The 18,703-nt window shown below is 41.9% G+C and overlaps 1 protein-coding gene across 1 annotated transcript in view; it reads left to right on the forward strand.

Annotated features, from left to right (window-relative positions):
- Ppargc1a (PPARG coactivator 1 alpha) overlaps positions 1-18,703 on the forward strand; it is a 757,100-nt gene that overhangs the window by 257,617 nt on the left and 480,780 nt on the right. The window contains exon 2 of the mRNA XM_004656094.2: positions 109-173. Within this exon, the coding sequence (XP_004656151.1) occupies positions 156-173 (18 nt within the window). The 5' untranslated portion in view covers positions 109-155. The remainder of the gene's footprint in view (positions 1-108; positions 174-18,703) is intronic.

Below are 18,703 nucleotides of genomic sequence, written 5' to 3' on the forward strand. Positions count from 1 at the left end.
TTCCCATTCCCAAATGCTCACCATAATCAGCTCATAATTTATTCCTCTGTATTTCAACGAACCCATTTGCTAAGTGGGGGTAACACAAACTTAACCTCTGCCTTTCAGGTGTTTTGCGAAAATCAGTGAACTAATATTGGTAAAATTGGAGCCCCATGGATGAAGGGTACTTTGTAAGTATAACACATTATTGTCATGTTATTTTCTGTTACTTCAAAGTGAAAATACCATATATCTCTTTGCTCTTGCCAAATCAGGAATTCAGTGACACCAGGTTCACACTCAGATATTGACAATCTGACTGTCTTTGAGGAATTTAATGTTTCTGAACACTGAAATGTTTTGTCAATATGTTTGATATAGAAAGCCCACCTTCTTCTGCAAAATTAAAGTATAATATTGACTAGATAATTTGGAAGAATATATGTCTGAATCATGTGTAAAAGTGCTACTCTTGTTTTAAATATAAATGCAAAGTGTTTTCCTTTGTCTTCTCTCACTGTTTCTTTTTCATTTGCACTGAACTGGTATTTTGAGATCATTTGTGTCTTAGGGGAAGGTCTGGCTTTGATGAGGGAGAGTGATGTCTTGCTGATGAAAGTTAATTAGGTTTGCTAAGTTTTGCGTTTCCAGACTTGGGCTGAGGAGAGACTGAGCAGAATGGTGAACTGGAGGCAGACCATCCCTGACACTGGTTATAGTTTGGATGATTTGCAGTTGTTCCTATCCCTGGATGACAAAGGCTGCAGGCCACGTGGCACAAGCATGGGGCAGAGATGGTACAGTCCTCAAGCAGCTGTTTTGTTGGGGTTCCTCCATGGAATGTTGTATCTTTTTCTTTCCCTGGGTCAACCAATGTCCTGGGGTTGTATTGTGTGCAGACCGGCAGTCTATATGCGTAGTGCTTAATCTGTGGTAATTTTTTTCTTTCTCTTTTAAAGATGGCACCTGAAAACTATTAACAGAGAAATTTAAAAACTTACTGGAGCTAGCTCTGGCCTCAATCCTGAGGACAGTTTTTATTTTTATTTCTTTTTTTTGTTGTTGTTGTTTTTCGAGGTAGGATCTCACTCTAGCCCTGGCTGACCTGGAATTCACTGTGGAGTCTCAGGGTGGCCTTGAACTCACAGTGATCCTCCTACCTCTGCCTCCCGAGTGCTGGGATTAAAGGTGTGCACCACCACGCCCAGCTTGAGGCCAGTTTTTAAAAGCACCCTCTGATGGGTGCTGGAGCGCCTCTAGAGGTACAAGTCTGCCACAACTTTGTGAGTTGGCTCTAAATCTGCTCTCTAGGTATTTACTTATACCCTTGAATTTTTAGTTTAATTCTCCATGCCTTCAAAGTGTCTTTCTCCTCAAAAATCACATCCTCTCCTGCTGGGTCCCATAAGAAGACCTCATTGTACTGGCCCCCAACACTTACTCCTTTGGAAAGGTTCTTATTTGTTTGTATCTTTATTAACAAGCAGCCCTGATAATCTACCTCCTTCAGCCCCACTCTGTGCCTCAGAGTCCAGAGATCTAGTCAAAAGTGGACGAGGACGACCTCTGAAGATTTCACCTGGAGTCCCGCGCCTGTGGATTGGTTTGAGTACCAAGACAACAATCCCCACATCCCTGTGTGAGGTGCAGATGACTGACAAGGAGGAAGCTGTCTTGGTTAATAATACAATCTGCTCGCCTCCTGCAGACACAGCAGTAGCCTACTAATTCCTTAGAAGTGAATTAAGGTTGTTTACCAATGTTTTAAAGTAACTGCCAGGGTGAAAAAAAAAAAAAGTTCATACTAAATGAGACCACTCACTTACTTTGGAGTTGCTGTTTATTTTAAGCTGAGCGCATAAATAATATATTGAGATACGAAGGGTGATTTCAAGCATTAGAACACGAAGCCTCCTGTTTACTAACTGTCATTGGGCTGAAGAGAATTTAAACAGCTCCGAACCTTTTTGTCTGTGGATGCAAAGCATGAAATTAACTTTCATTTCATAGTAGAAATCATGATTACGGCGTCTTGTTGTCGTGTCTCCTGCCGATCTGGATCTCTTTTGCTATGCAAGACAAGCCTTGGCAGCAAGATGCTTTCCATGTTCACATGAAATAAGACCTTCTTCCTCTCCCACGATAGAAGCAGGGACCTGTCTCAACCGCTCAGCCTGCTTGTTCTGGATAGAAAGAGGAATAATGGAAATACCTTGGCTGACATTCCAGGGGGTTCACTTCTGTCGGTTGGAGGCCCTGTCTGAGTCTCGTTTGCTTTATCTCTAGAATGGGAATGATAGCATCTATTTTCAGTGCTTCATGGGAAGACAGTGAGGCTCTGATGAGGTAATTGTTGTGGCATAACTTTGAAAGTTATCAGGTGGACAAGATACCACCTTTTGATGTTACTAAGGCTGCATTTTAAATAATTTACATATACTAACTCATTGTATCACAACTCTCCTGTGGGATAAAAACTGGTAGGATCCCTGTGTTACCATTCAAAAGTGAAGTACAGGAGATGAAGTGCAGGGAAGCCAAGAGGGCCACTCTATCATTTTGTGGCTAATGGGCTACCCAGTGGCTATTTAAACACAGGGAAGCTGGTGTCCAGAGTTTATACTCTTTGCTATTATCTATTTTGGAGGAAGGGCTGGATTTTCCTATGCATGATGATGTCTCTTAGCCTATACTCAAGCAAATGAAATGTCATGCTTATAAGCATGGACTCCCTTCGGGCTGAGAAAACGTAAGGATGGCTTGTATATCAGCAAGGAGGCTTTTTTTTTTTTTTTTTTTTTTTGTGGTGTGTGTGTGTGTGTGTGTGTGTGTGTGTGTGTGTGTGTATAAAGAGCTTGATGAGTCTTAGCTGAAAAGCCCTAAGTGAAAAGACCTATTACTTTTAATGCCTTCAGAAACATGAAATTTGATTCATGTTTTGTCCCCTTAAAGTTGAAAGTGTGACTCTATCTTGGTATATATAGAGAGTGTTAGAGAATGAATAGAAAATGTATGGAATGCTTAATTTTGCATGATTACATTTCATATTTGCTGAAGTAACTGAGGCAAATAGAAATGCGTAATAGTCTTACAGAACTCCTATTTTGAATGCTTTGATGGAGTACTCTGGGCTTTCCAGTCTGATACATGAACTCTTTGGGATAAATCCTTATTACGCAAATGAACAGAAATCCATTTGTGCTCGCATGACTGAAAATACGTAATTTGTACAACCGCTTTTAAAATTTATATTTACACTATATTTGAATTTCAAAATAGAAAAAAGCCTAACGTGATTAATGAAAATACAAAATGATGTGAATTTGTCGACATCCCCTGAAATATGTTTAGTCTGTGCTAAGGTTCACATTTGGAGAGGCAAGAGTGGGGGTCTGGTTGGCTTTGGATTTCTGAATGAAACGGTTCAAAGCTAGAATGATTTCCATAATCCCAGAAAAAAAAAAAATGGATGGACTCCTAAGAAGTAATCAGCTGGGGGAAAGAATGAATTCTGTGCTTCCAAATTGCAAAAATCTCCGCAATTGCTGCTGTGCTCTCACACTTGTTATTACAATAAGATAATTGCATAATTAAATACACTACGGAATTTCAATAATTGGAAACTTTGTTTTCTCATCACAGTGTGCAACTTGCTGATGCTGAAAAGCATCCGCAGTGTTTCTGGAGGCCGGGATCATTTTTTCCCATCAAGTCCTCTGCAGCGTCCGCAGCTCCTCCTCCAGTTCTGAGAGACACTTCCTGTGCAGGCTATTTTTAGTTGGTTGTATTTAGAAAAGGTGAAATTAAGCAGGAAGTCCCCAAAGTCTGACTTGTCTGCTCAGGCCATGGAAATAAAGGATCATTCTGCTCAAAGTGCCCCTGGTGCTATCTAGATTCTTCCATGTAGCAATAGGTGAAGAGTGATCTGAAAGTGCATGCTGTTTGACATAGGGAGCCCCTCTGGAATGTTGGGAGGTGGCTGAATGAAGCCTCATTGGGGTCAAGGCTGGTATGGCTTCTTTCTTTCTCCTGTGGCAGTGGAACAAGCTCTCAGTCTCTCTTTTTACTTACTTCTAAAAGAAGAATCATAGTACTTGCATCTTTTTTGTTGTTGTTGTTTTTGTTTTTTGAGATAGAGTCTCACTGTAGTCCAGGCTGACCTAGAATTCACTATGGGTGAATTTGAGGGTGGTCTCAAACTCATGGTGATCCTTCTACCTCTGCTTCCCAAGTGCTGGGATTAAAGGTGTGCACCACCATGCCCGACAGCACTTGTATCTTGATATAGGTGTAAGGTTTAATTGAGTTAGTATCTGGAAAGAGCTTAGAAAGCACTGGGCAAATTATAAGCTTCCAGTAGATAGTGGCTACTATAATGAAGCAATCAGGGTGAGGCTGCATATTCGTTGGAAGAGCAGCAAGTGTTTAAGCAGAAGCAAACAAGTAGACTTACAGTTCTGCCCATTCCTGAGAGACTCAGTGAACACTTCATGTACCACTACCATGGATAGCAAAGAAACAGAAGATGAGTAACCCCATCCCTGGCTTGCAATAGTTCAATGCACTGATAAAACTAGACATGTAATTAGATGATGTTGCTGGTGACGACGATGTTGACAAAAATAATACATCAAATCAGTGTCTGGTGGGGACAAGATATTTTAGCAGGAACTGTCCTGACTTGTCATTGTTGTCCCTCGAACCTCATAAATGCACAATTTGGCTTGTGATTATTTAGTTTGGAAGTCAAAGAAGTTCACTAGCAGGGAGTAGGTACCTAGTACAGGGTAGTTCCTCAGCACATCATGAGTTCAATAACTGGGTAAATGAAGGCACCAGTAAAATGGGCTTTGAGCTCCTTTTCTTGATAAGTAGAAAATGTTTATCACAGTCAGTTTGTGAATGTAGATACATTTGCTACTGCTGGATGTTAGGGGTGTGTATTAGATAAGTGAGGCAAAGTGCCAGATTTAAAAAAGTCTGTCACCTTGCTGGGCATGGTGGCACATGCCTTTAATCCCAGCACTTGGGAGGCAGAGGTAGGATGATGTGAGTTCCAGGTCACCCTGGGATAGAATGAGAACCTGCCTCAAAAAAAAAAAAAAAAATTCTGTCACCTTTAGGATCCTTAAAGTTTCCTTAAAGATCCTTAAAGTGTTTCCTTAAAGTTTGTGCCTAACTTTTCTTAAAATTCCAGGTCCTATTATATACATGAACTTCTCATGTGTTCATGTTTGGCTATGCTTTATTTGTATGTGTGTATGAACCCCCACTACAATTATAGTTTGAAGAATTTCAGATCTGCAAAATAGTTGAAAGAACAATCCAAGCAATATTCTTCACACTTAAAACTCAAAACTTAGAACTACCAGGTACTGGTGTTTTGTTTCTCCCAGTATAAGTGCTTCCCCTTGATTCCCTACAAAATCATCCTGCAGGGAGTTGGGAGGTAGCTCAGTAGGCAAGAGCACTTGCCACACAGACATGAGGGCCTGAGTGTGATTTCCAGCATTAATGTAAAAATTTGGTTGTAACTATGCATGCCAATAGCCCGAATCTTGTGATGGGGGTCACAGACAAGAGAGTATCTGGAGCTCCTTGATCAGTCAGTCTTATTGAGTAAAAGAAAACTCAGCTGTCCGGGTTCAGTGAGAGACTCTGTCTTAAGGAAACAGTAATAAAGACTAACAGAGGAGGATGCCCAATGCTCTTCTTCAGTTTCTGTACACATGTGAATGGAGTGGGTTCATCTTCACACACATGTGCACACACCATATGTAATATACCACACATACCCTACAACACACATACCCCCCCCAAAATGCCAAAGTTATGCTGCATCTTCCAAACAGTATCCCCATCCTTGAACTATAGTTCAGATAACATCAAGTTTATCTTCTAAATACTGAATATTAAAATTTTAGAACAAAAAGCCAATAATAGAAATAAAAGAAAGTTCTTTACATTTTACAAAAAGCAAGCTTAAAAATTGCTAGTTGAACTTTATTTTTAGACTGTAACACACTAATGTGCTTAGAATATGACCAATGTAAGATAACTAAAAATGTAAAGGTTAGAAGAGTTTTCTCACTGCTGTAACATTCTTTTCCACAGAAGATTTATATGTATATAATTTTTTTTGAAAAGGCATGTTCCTTGACCATTGTTTTTTTTGAGTGCTTCAAAAATAGATATTAATCTAATTATTAATACAACAATGGATAGCTTTTCCTGATAAGAATCTCCACCTTAGTTGGGCATGGTGGCACACAGCCTTTAATCCCAGCACTTAGGCAGAGATAGGAGGATCGTCATGAGTTTGAGGCCTCCCTGAGACTACATAGTGAATTCCAGGTCAGCTTGAGCCAGAGTGAGACCCTAAAAAAAAAAAAAAAGAATCTTCATTTTAAGGAGTAACTTTGCAAACATAATTTAGAAGCCATATTACAAATTTAGGGATCTAGTTTTAAAAAGAAAGGATGATGCACTCAATTTGGGACCTCACTGACAAACTTACATGGAAAAAAAATCAGCCTTTTTCTGGCTACCTTGAATTATTAAGCACAAGGTATCTGTCATAAAAATATAACAAAATGTAGCAAAAAGCCATGTTGTTTCAGTAGCTTGGGAGATGCTGCGTGTGGAAGCCTAAAGACTGGGGAAGGGCGTGAGGAGGCGGTGGCCGGGGTGGTGGTGGGGACAGAGTGGTACTCAAAGTGCAGGCCACTTTCGTGTCCCGGCAAGTAGTTCTGAGGCAGTGTCCAACAGGGGCGTCTGTGTCGTCTCTCAGTTTGCCAGAAAGCATCCCAAAACTCTACAAAACCATCCAGGAATTACAACATCAGCGAGTAGACGACATAGAAAGAAACCATCCAGCTGTGCCTGTTGGCAATGAGAAGGGATAGCTGTCAGGTTGAAGGGTGAGAGAGGTGGAAAGAACCAGGAAAAGCAGATACCAGAACTAAAGCCCCGCTATACTGGGAGTGCTAAGAGTGGGTCAGACATCTGCATATCTCCTATGGTCATGGTTCTTAAACCACAGCCAGCCCTGGCCCTTAGCCATGGGGGTTCTGATTCAGTAGATCTTAGGAGTCCAAGTTCTTAACAGTCACCCTGCACCACTCAGGGAATCTCACGCTTGCCCTATGGTCATGTTTACTTCCCAGAACATGACAGCATTCGGTGTTGATAAAGATGACTGGAGTTGTAAAGAAAATGTTTACTTCGGTCTAGTATACTGTGGCCCTTTTTCAAAATCAAGGAAATCTTAGAATGGTTTATTTCTAAAATGCTTAAAATTGGAAGAGCTATACTGAACAATAGGAAAAAAGACAGATAACTATAGAATTATATCATACTGTGGAGCCAGCAAGACCACTGAGAGAAGTGTATGTGATGGGAAAGAACAGGGTGCTGCCTTCCAGCTGGGCTGTGGAGCACTCTCTGGGAGGGTAGTTGGCTGTGACAGCTCCTGGTGCTGTGGGATCCACAGGCTCTGTAGTGAGACAGCCTCTGTTTGAATCCTGACCATGGTTATAAGTAGTGGAGATTTAGGAAGATCATTCAAGCTCTTAACTCCTGGGACTTCCTCAGAGGCTCAGGATGAAGACTCCAGCAGGTGCAATATGGAGAGTAGTGAGCAGGGCACCTGTGGGCTAGTAGGTGCTCAGCAAGTGTCTGTAATTGCTATGATATATTTATTTAATTTGAGAGAAAAAGAGAAAGACGGTGGGGTGGGGGGCAGCAGAGAAAATTGTTGTGCCAGGGCCTCTAGCCACTGCAAATGAACTCCAGATGCATTCGCCACCTTGTGCATCTGGCTTATGTGGGTCCTGGAAACCAAACCTGGTCCTTAGACTTCACAAGCAAGCACCTTAACCACTAAGTAATCTCTCTAACCCTACTATGATGTTTATTTAAGGTGGATCTTAAAGTAGGTAGACGGTAAATGAAGGAAGGAGTAAGTGGGATGTTGGTTGGTTTTGGTTTTGGTTGGGACAGAATATCCCTAAGAGGAGTAACAACATAAGAAAACCATGAAGAAAAGGATGGCTGGTCCTTCCTTCCTTCCTCCCTTCCTTCCTTCCTTTCTTTTTTGCCTAGTTTCCAGTTTCTAAAAGCATGATCCATATAGATTTTACATACTCCAAACATTAATTTTATCCTGATAGTAGCTCTATAAATTTGCTATTTATTTAACAGTGCATGAAAATGAGTTGTGAGGATTTAGGTTGCCCTAGATAACATAGCCAGTAGTAGCAGAACACACATGGTACCTGTACTAATTGCTAGGCTATGCTGTTTTAATAACAACAATGGCTTCTGGTTGCTTGTACTAGGAACAGATAACCAGCATAGAAAAGCCATGGTGCTGCAGATGTTGGTGCCTAGAATGGCAGATGGTTTTACAAAATGACCTAATGAGTCATGAGGCGAGGACTAGTGGGGATGGTCCCTATATGGATTAGCTACGAGATTCTGGGACAGTGAAGGAGAGTGGCCAGGAAAGACTGGGGACATCAAGGGAGGTATTGGGTTATGTTCTGCACGTCATCCTTGTGTGCCACAGCATAAATCCCTTTAATGCTGAGACAGAGGGCGCAGGTTCTCCCTGGCCATGAGCTCAGGGAGGGAAAGGCTTGCAGCTTGAGGAGTGCTCTCTACTGTCCCCCTGTGCTCTACTGGGCAGCTGCAATGCCCCCCTCCACCCCCAGGCCTTGGCCTAATCTGTCTGTTAAATGGCTAGGCTTAGACCTGGGAGAAAGTTTATAGTCTCACTTTCTTCTCCTCCTCTTCCCTCTACCTGTTTCTTTCCTCTTCTGTCTCTTCTTCTACTACCCCCATCATCTCTTTCATTGTGCATGAGGACAGATTTCAAAGAGACCTTGCCCCGAGAGTATGAATACCTAATGCAATTCAATAGGAAAAAAGAGTTTAAGACTCTTGATGGCATTTTAATTTACCTCCAAGCACTCCAGGATGACACCTGTGTCCAACCTGCATCTCTCATTTGGATGTGGTCAGAAAACCTAGAAGCCCAGATAATCCTAAACCAATCTATGCGTAAGCTTTTATATTTGCAGAGATTTTCCTTTTTGAAAACCAGTTTAAGACTAATATTAAAATAAGCTTTTCTTCCCTGAGCAAATGAGCACAGGTGTTAACTCATAGACTGCAGGAAAGCAGGGTGAAATCACCCCCAGCCCTGGCAAGGAGAGGTAGAAACTCCACAGTCCCCTAAGATGGTCTGGGTGGCTGCCCCTCAGACTCTATAGCTGCCATGTTGTGCCCCTGTGATGCAGGGTTCTCACACCTAGTACGTGCTAGGTCTCTCATCTCTTTTACCAATATCTTCTCTCTCAACTTGAGTAAGAGACACGCGATATCTTACCCTTCTACTCCCACCGCATGCTGTGGTTGGTATTGGATATGCATCCCTCAATGAACCATTGCCTTTGGCTAGTGAGTGATAACAATTATTCCTCATTTCTTTATTTTATTTTATTGTTTTGGGGAGAGACACAGAGAGAGAGAGAGAATGGGTGCAACAGGGCCTTTCAGCGGCTGTGAACAAACTCCAGATGCGAGTACCCCCTTGCGTCACTGTGTGTCTTGCTCACGGTTTGTGTTAAAAGTTAACTGTTAAGCCATCTCTCCAACCCCTCGTTTCTTTCTTTCTTTTCTTCTCTTTTTTTTTTTTTTTTTTTTTTTTTGAGGTATTGTCTCACTCCAGCTCATGCTGACCTGGAATTCACTATGTGGCTGCAGGGTGGCCTCAAGCTCACGGCAATCCTCCTACCTCTGCCTCCCAAATGCTAGGATTAAAGGCATGTGCCACCTTGCCCAGCTTCTTTTTTTTAGTTTTAAAGAAATCATTTTATTTATTTATTCATTTGAGACCCAGAAAGAGTGAGTATGGGCCCAGCAGAACCTCCTATCAATGTAAATAAACTGCAGATGCTTATGCCTCTTTGTGCATCTGGCTATAAGTGGGTTCTGGGGAATTGAACCTGGGGTGTCAGGCTTTGCAAACAAGCAACTTTAATCACTTTAATCTCTCCAACCCAATTCTGCATGTCTTGATTCATGCTTTTTCTTTTTTTTTGAATAAATGTGCATTGAGCACCTATGGATTGACCTCTTCACCTCCTGACAATGGGGAAACTAAGGTTCAGAGGTGACACGGTTTGCCTGAGCACACACACTTGGCTTGCACAGCTCAAGGGAGACACGTCCACCTTCAGACTGATAGCTGTTTTCTGTTTGACATCTTGCGAACACTTAGGGAGTGAGTTGTTTCCTCCTCTATTAAAGTGGGGTTTTCTTACAGGTGGTTCTCTAGGATGTCATTCTCCTTCTCTGTTCTCATGGTGGAAGATCTGGAATATCATCAAACATGACTGCCATGGTGAACAGAGGCACCAAAGTTTCAGGAACTGCCCACAAAAACACCTCTGAGGGGGCCTCTGTGTTTGCCCCACACACTGCTCTGCAGACTAAAACAGTCATCACGGTGACTAGAAAATTGAATTGGTTAAGCCTTCTGGTTTTTGGACAGTGAGTAACTCTATGATTTTTACTTGTCTCAGGTTAAAGGGCAACGCGAAAGCAACAGTAAAACTTCATAGCTATTTTTTCTTCCCGTGTATGTTCATAGTGGTTATTTATATCTGGGAAGTCTCCATTGGGATTTAGTTCAGGATATAGACTTGGCAGAGTGGCTTCTGTATTCCAGGGTGACATTTGACAGACTGCAGGCAAAGAAGGATGGATTTCTGGTATCTAGATGGATGGATGTGGGGGCAAAGTGCTGCGATTGGACTGTATTATGAAATGGATTTATTGGTGTGAATCTAAAAGCAGCCCTTTGCTTGTCAATATGTGATCCGTATCAATAACATTTGATGAATTAGGGCTTTGTTTGCCTTACCAACTCCACTGGGCAATAACAATAAAAGACTCCAGGTGGTGTACTGTGAATGGCTTCTTGTGCGTGACTTACCCCAGGGCTCAGGGCTGTGATCCTGCACTTTTCCTCACCCAGAAGTGTGCCATTGTGCCTGCCTTTCTCCCCAGAATTAGAAATCATTTGCCTTGCTCAGTTCCATCTCAATATCCACCCCATGCATTAACCTTGACATGCTGTGCCCATGATGGAGGTAGCATCTTCATTTTCCAGATGAAGAAATTAAGACACTGTGAGGTTCAATGTGGCCCATGGCCACACAGTAAATCTAGAGTACAGCTGCATTCTGGACAGAGGTGCCATCGTTTCTGGGGAGAGTGTAATGCTTTCATTCTCTGCGGTTACAGAGGGAAAGCAGCTGACTTGCTAATACCTTGCACACACTCCCCCTACACACACACACTTTTGTTCACCACGTTGGTGAGGCAGCCATCTTCTCTGTGAGTCTATTGGTGAGCCCTTACAGGGACCAGAGGCTGATCATTCTCTTGGCAGAAAATGTGTGTTACTTGGTCTTTGTCAGTACAGAACCAGGTTGAGGACTTTCTTTGTCGCTATTAGATGCCAGTCTTGTGTGATGGTTCTTATCATGCCACAGCTACTTTCCAGAGTACAGACCCACACCCAGCTGAATGGATGCCAGACAGAATGGGAGAAGTTGGTGGAAGCAGAGTACTTGGTTCTTCCCCCTAAAAAGCTTACATTTTGGGCTAGGGAGATGGCTCAGAGGCTAAGGGGCTTGTTTGCAAGCTGAACGCCCTGGGTTTGATTCCCCAGTACCCATGTAAAGCCAGGTGCATAAAATAATATATGCATTTGGAGTTTGTTTGCAGCTGCTAGAGGCCCTGGTGTGCCCATTCTCTCTTTGTCTATCTGGCTCTCTGCACTTACAAATAAATTAAAAAAAATTTTTTAAAAAGAACTTATGGGCTGGAGAGATTGCTTAGTGGTTAAGGACCTAGGCTTGATTCCCCAGTACCCACATAAACCAGATGCAGAAGGAAGACATCTCATCTGGAGTTTGCTTATAGTGGCCAGAGGTCCTGGTGTACCCATTCTCTCTAATAAATAAATAAAATAAATGAAAAAGAGCTTACATTTTAATTGGTGCAAATGGTTGAATACCAATCTGTTACCTCCTAATCCTTCCACATGTGGGCTAACAGAAGTGAACAGAAGGTGAATGGGCTGTGTGACTCCATTCACAGGACCACAGCCAAAAACACAATAGCAGTGAGCAGTTGCACTTGTTCAATCAAATCTGTTTACTTAGCAGTCTTAGCAACTACCTGAAATAAGACTCCCAATGTTATGTTGGGCTGGCAATCCATGACCTGTCATACAAGTTCAGGTGTCATTCTGGGTTTAAAGCTCATCCCTTTGGTGTAAGTTATGTTACAGTCTCACTTTTAATCATCTTTAGGAATTTTGACTCAAAGTCATTTTACTGTCATCACAGTGATAAGGTTCAATAAAATACCAAAGGGGTACCTAAGTAGTGAGATACAGAAAAACCTTTTGTGAACTAGAGTTCTTTAAAAGTAAGTGGACTCTTGGGCTAGAGAAATGACTTAGCAGTTAAGGCACTTACCTGTGCAGTTTAAGGACCCTAGTTTGACTCCCCAGAACCCATGTGAGCCAGATGTTCAAGGTGATACATGCGCATAAGGTCACACGTGCTCACAAGGTGGCACACACATCTGTAGTTCGACTGCAGTGGATAGAGACCACCACACCAATTCTCTTTCTCTTGCTCTCTCTCATAAAAAAGAGAAAAACAGTAAATGAACTCTTATTATCTCCTTTAGGGAAAACTTTTCAAAGTGCTTTGGTTGCAAATTTCCTTTACAGTATCTTCATGTTTATCCATCTATTTTGCTGTGTCAGTGGATATAACATAATGATGTCCTTCCTTGTTCCTTCTTGTAGGGCCTGATGGGTTATGATTCTGAAGGTGAGATTGTGTTTGGTGGGCTGAGAGGACATGGAACATAAGTCGATTAGTTATCTTAGCAAGAGAAGTTTTGACGTTAGTTTTTCCCCCTCCCTGAAATACAAGTTTAAGGGCACGTTCTCTGTAATAACACTTGTATTGTTCATGTTGGGGAGGAAGACCTTACTTCCACTCTTTTTTTTAACCTCTGCTATGATTTGAATGTGTCCACCTGTCTTCATTTGCTGGATACTTGATTTGAGCAATGAGACCTTAGGGAGGTGGCTTATGAGAGCTCCACCCCATTAATCACTTTGCGATTAATGGATTCATATGTGGTTGAAATGGTGGCCTTGTTATAAAGGTAGATCTTTCTGGCCTGCTTGGTCTCTCTTACCATGAAGCCTATTTCACCCTGGGACTCAGCAAAATGTCTCCGTCAGCAAGAAGACTCTCACCAGACTCAGCTCCTCAATCTTGGACTTCCAAGCCTCCAGAACTATAAAAAAGCCATTTTTTTTTCTTATGAATTATCAAGTCTGTGATATTCAGTTAGAGCAACAAAAAAGGGCCAAGAATGTCAAATCCATATTTTCCATGACTCAGAGAAGTGGGAAGGGGTTATAGCTCATGGAAAAATGAATATTTTAGTATGTGTGAGGCCCTGTGTATGAACCTTGTAGTAGACAGCTTCACATCACTGGGATGAACTTCCAGACCTGGCACAGTTACAGAGGAAGAGATTTATCTGAGAATTACAGACCCAAGGGATGTTCTGTAACAGTGGAAGAAACTGGCTTCTTCTCACAGGTCGAGGCAGAGAGAAAAGCTGAAGGCAACCACCACCACCACCACCAAAACAGGCAAGCTTAGGAACTCCAGGCAAAACTCTAGGACTACATATTATTTTTTGCTGGAAATTCTAGATACACCTCCACACCTTAGAGCTGGACCCTAGGATCCATGCACAGCGACACCTCTTCCAGCCAGGCAGCTGGAGAACTAAACTTTTATTAAAACTCAATCTACTGGGGGACATCCATCCAACCACCACACACCTCAGCATCACCAAATAAATAAAGAAAGAGAAAAGAAAAAAGCAGAAGAAAGCAAAGCCAATGTCACTTGAAAATATTGTTAGAAATACGGTTTCTCAGAGATAGAGGTCAAATTGGGTTGGAGTAGCATCTACCAGTCTTCACTTCCAATATGTACCTTAACAAGAATGTTAGGGTTTTTCATATTAATTAAAACTTAACATTAGCATGCAAAATAATGGGTTTCACTATGGCTTTTTTTTTTTTTTTTTTTTTGAGGTAGGGTCTCACTGTAGTTCAGGCTGACCTAGAATTCACTATGTAATCTCAGGGTGGCCTCGAACTCGTAGCAGTCCTCCTATCTCTACCTACTGAGTGCAGAGATTAAAGGCGTGTGCCACCATGCCTGGCTCACTATGGTGTTTTCATATACATATGTTGTTATCTTCTGTTCTCATTGTCCCCCTTCCCCCACCTACCCTGCCCCCTGTCTTGTTGGTTTCTTCCCTTCTTCAGCTTTCATGTCACATATATTCCACTACCCTGTCTTTCTCCTTCCTTTCCCTTAAGATCTCTTCCTCTCCTTTTGTAGTCCCCTTCCTATGTTTATGTCACACACACACACACACACACACATCTAGATTGAGGATATGAGGGAAAACATGTAATAGTTATCTTTCTGAGTGTGCCTTATTTTGCTTAACATAATGCTCTCCAGTTGTACCCAATTTTCCTGTATCATGACTTTGTTCTTATTTATAGCTGACTAAAATTCCATTGTATATATTTGGCACCTTTTCTTTATCCATTCATCTGCTAATGAACCAGCATCTGAGGTGGTTCCATTTCTTAGCTATTGTGAACAGTGCAGTTAGCATCTTTACTTCTTTTTCAAAATATTTTTAAAAATATTTTGTTTATTTATTTATTTGATATAGAGAGACAGAAGGAGAGATTAGGTGTGTTAGGGTCTCTAGCCACTGCAAACAAACTCCAGACACATGAGGTACCTTGTGCATCCAGCTTTACATGGGTATTGGGGAATCAAACCTGTGTCCTTTGGCTTTGCTGGCAAGCACCTGAACTGCTAAGCCATCTCTGCCGCCAGCATCTTTATTTCTGATGAGCAGGTGTTTTGTTGACTCACACTTTGAGAAACTGTGTCAGAGGCAGAATAATTTTTCTAAGCAAGAGCCTGTGGAGGAGAAGAGAAGTATGTACTCAGAGAAAACTTCCCAGGAAGATGTGACTAGCTAGCTACACAATCTTATAGAAAACACAGGCTGTCCTATCCCAAATTTAAGTTCACAAACATTTCTTGGAGATATTCCCTTTAGATCCCAAAGTCTGAATGAGAAACAGACCACAGGGAAATGTCTATTATGTGTGCTGTTCATTTTTATGGCAGGGAGAATTTATTACATACAAGGGATATATTTATTATTTGATTGATATCAGATTATAGGAAATCTGTGAGGAAAAAAAAAACAATAATGCCAACAAATTATCACATTAAAGTTATTCATCCAGCCATTTGTATGCCATATGAACAAGCGCTCTTTGAAATGTTCAGTTGCTGTGTCAAATAGAGAAATTATTCATAGGGAGCATTTCCATTACTTTTAGAACAACACTACTGTGACTGAGCATGTGTGCACGCGCACATGGCTTGTGGGTGCCTATCAGCAAACAAGCCATGAACTAATAATGAAACAACAAATTAGCAACAATTTAATTAAGCACAATTTATGTCAAAGAATCTGAATAGGGATATGATTACATAATTACATGTAAAAATTTGAGGCAAAGAAGAGAGCTTTTGCTTTTCTCACGTCCCATTCCACATTCCGCCAGTGTCCGGCAGCTGGCTTTTGAGCTGCCAAGCTGGGTCGTGACTTGGGCCAAATCTTTTCAGATGGAGTGGTCTGTGTGAGCTGGCAGGCTGTCAAGCTGTGTGTGGCCCTCGTACTAGCAAATGAGTAAATCAGAGTTATAAGTTGAAAATGTGCCTCAAATTAACTTCGGCATAGCGGGGGAATGCGCCTGGCATAATTTAAAGTCCGGCTCAGTGACAAGTGTTTTCTCACGGCAGCTGAATCGAAGAGATGATGGGATATTAAGGCCTGGTAGGGCTCGGAGCTTCCACAGGGCATGAACTCAGTGTGCTGTGTTTGAAATGTCACATTCCAAGGGCTCCTGGAATTACCAGGCTGAGTGTCATATCACACTGTGGGCTCTGTTCACATGATGCAAGTCCTTGCTTATCTGACCAGACCTAAAATAAGACACATCAATGCTTTATTTATGAGCTCCGGGCCACCCAGGCCCATGATGTAAGTAACCTTGGGGTGCACAGCATTGGATCACATCAGTTCCCATCAACTACCTGTTTCTAAATGGGGAAAGGCATTTCCCAAGCACATAGCGTTATTCGTGGAGACACAAGACGGCTGTTGGGCTGTCACTGTGCTGATTTCCATGTAATGTGATCTAGCTGTTGAAAGCTGTGGATTGTCGGTCTCTAATGGTAGTTTTCTCCTTCTCTGTTAATTAGTTTTACTTTCTTCTTCTCCTTCTCTTCCCTGTCTCTTTTCCTTTTGTTTTATTTTCTTATCTCCCCATTCTCACACATTCTTAAGAACAACCTTTTAGCCAATTACAGACATTGCTTAGCACGTAACTGAAGATCAAGACGTTACTAATGGTTAGAGAGATGGCTTAGTTGGGCAAATGCTTGCCTTAGTTTGGTCCCCACAAGTCACATAGAAATATTAGGCATGGTGACATGTGCTTGTAATCCAGTGCTGGGACGGTCAAGGCTAATGGATCTCTGGAGTTCACTGACCAGCCAGTTTAGTCTAATTGTTGATCTCCAGGCCACAGACAAACCTTATCTCAAAAAAAATTGTGGACTATAATTGCCTCCAGGAGACGTTAATTCTCAAATCTCCATCAGCTGGGAACCTAGCATTCAGGACACCTAAGTTTATGGGGGACACCAGAATCAAACCACCATATTCCACCCCTGGCCTCCATAAACTGATAATCATACATGATGTAAAATGCAATGCATTCATTTAACTTTAAAAGTCCCTATAGTTTTAATCAATCCCAATGATGTTCATACATCCCCACAGTCCAAGATCTTTTAACTGAACCATAATACCAAAAAATAACTTCAAAAAACCCATAATGACACAGCATAAACATAAACATTGCAAAAGATGGCATTGGGCATAGCAAAGAAACATTCAGCCAATACAAGATTTAAAACAACCAGGGCAAACATCAAACTCGTAGCTTTAAGTCCAATAACTCTAGCCAGTGACAAATCTCCAAGTCTGATAATTATAAACCAGCAACAAGTCTCTGGCATTCCAATTCTGCCCCTCCAGCTAGGTTACTCACAGTCTTGGACAACTTCATCAGGGCTGGCACCTTTCCTTAGCAGCCATCTTGTGGGTCTCCACTGCAATCCATGGTTCATCCTCATGGTCCCATGGGGTCTCCATTCAGGCAACCAGCAAACCTGCTTCACACTGCCCAAGGCCATTTTCAAAACACAAGACTACACTGTGAACTCAATGACCCTCTCTTTCCTGCATTTGTTATACTCCACAATACCAGGTAGGGTGCCAATTTGTTTAATCTGGCGGGAATAAAGCAGACTTTGAAGAACAGGACACTTCTTGAGCACTCAAGCCCCTTCAAAAGAGCCTACATTCTTTATGTTGCCCCAGTGCAGGTCAGCTAGCCCAGTCTGAAAGGTTGCAATCTCTCAAACAATTTAGAAGTGAATGGGCAGCAATTTCAGCCCAAAGATTTTACTTTTTCTGTGCCATATTCCTCTGCTCACACCAGTTCACTTCTACACAATGCAACCCTGCACAACTTCTCAGGACATGGGCATTACAGCAAGTTTTTCACACAAACTGCTAGCCCAGTCCAAGCAAAGCTCTTTCTCACCCTCATAAGCCAAACCTTACAGTCCATACTTCTTCTTACTGCATTTAGGTGTTTCAACTCTGACCAGAATAGTCCATCAAGCTGTACTTACAGCACTGCAAGGCATTGCTTATGCCAAGACTTCAAATCTCTCCACATTCCTCTTGAAAATCAGCTCTAAAAGACCTAAACCATACAGTCAGGTGTCTAGCAATAATCCCACTCTTGGGTACCACTTTACTGTTGCAGACAGGTTCACATTGCTGGTAGAAATCACCCAACCAAGAGCAGTTTATGGGAAAAAAAAGAAGTTTATTTTGGCTTACAGGCTTGAGGGGAAGCTCCATGATGGCAGGGAAAATGATGGCATGAGCAGAGGGTGGACATTACCCTCTGGCCAACATCAGGTGGACAATAGCAAAAGGAGAGTGTAGCAAACACTGGCAAGGGGAAACTGGCTATAATATCCATAATCTCGCTCCCAACAATACTCTCCCTCCAGGAAGGGTTAATTCCCAAATCTTCATCAACTAGGAACCTAGATTCAGGCTGCCTAAGTTTATGGGGGACACCTGAATCAAACCACCACACTGACTTTTATGGAGCTTGGGGACAGGAAGCCTGAGATTGAATCCTGGCTCTAGTACTGCTGGGCTGTGACTGTGAGTGAGCTTACAACTCATCTAAGCCTTGACATCCTTACTTACCACAAAGGGATAATGACACACAACACTAAGGGAATTGAAAACCAGAAAACTAATATGTGTAATGAAACACGATGCTCTGATTATATGACTTGACATAAAATACTGTGACTGACTTCTCAGACACACAGAGAAA

The sequence above is a fragment of the Jaculus jaculus genome, chromosome 11 (assembly GCF_020740685.1).
Source record: "Jaculus jaculus isolate mJacJac1 chromosome 11, mJacJac1.mat.Y.cur, whole genome shotgun sequence".
Classification (NCBI taxonomy): domain Eukaryota; kingdom Metazoa; phylum Chordata; class Mammalia; order Rodentia; family Dipodidae; genus Jaculus; species Jaculus jaculus.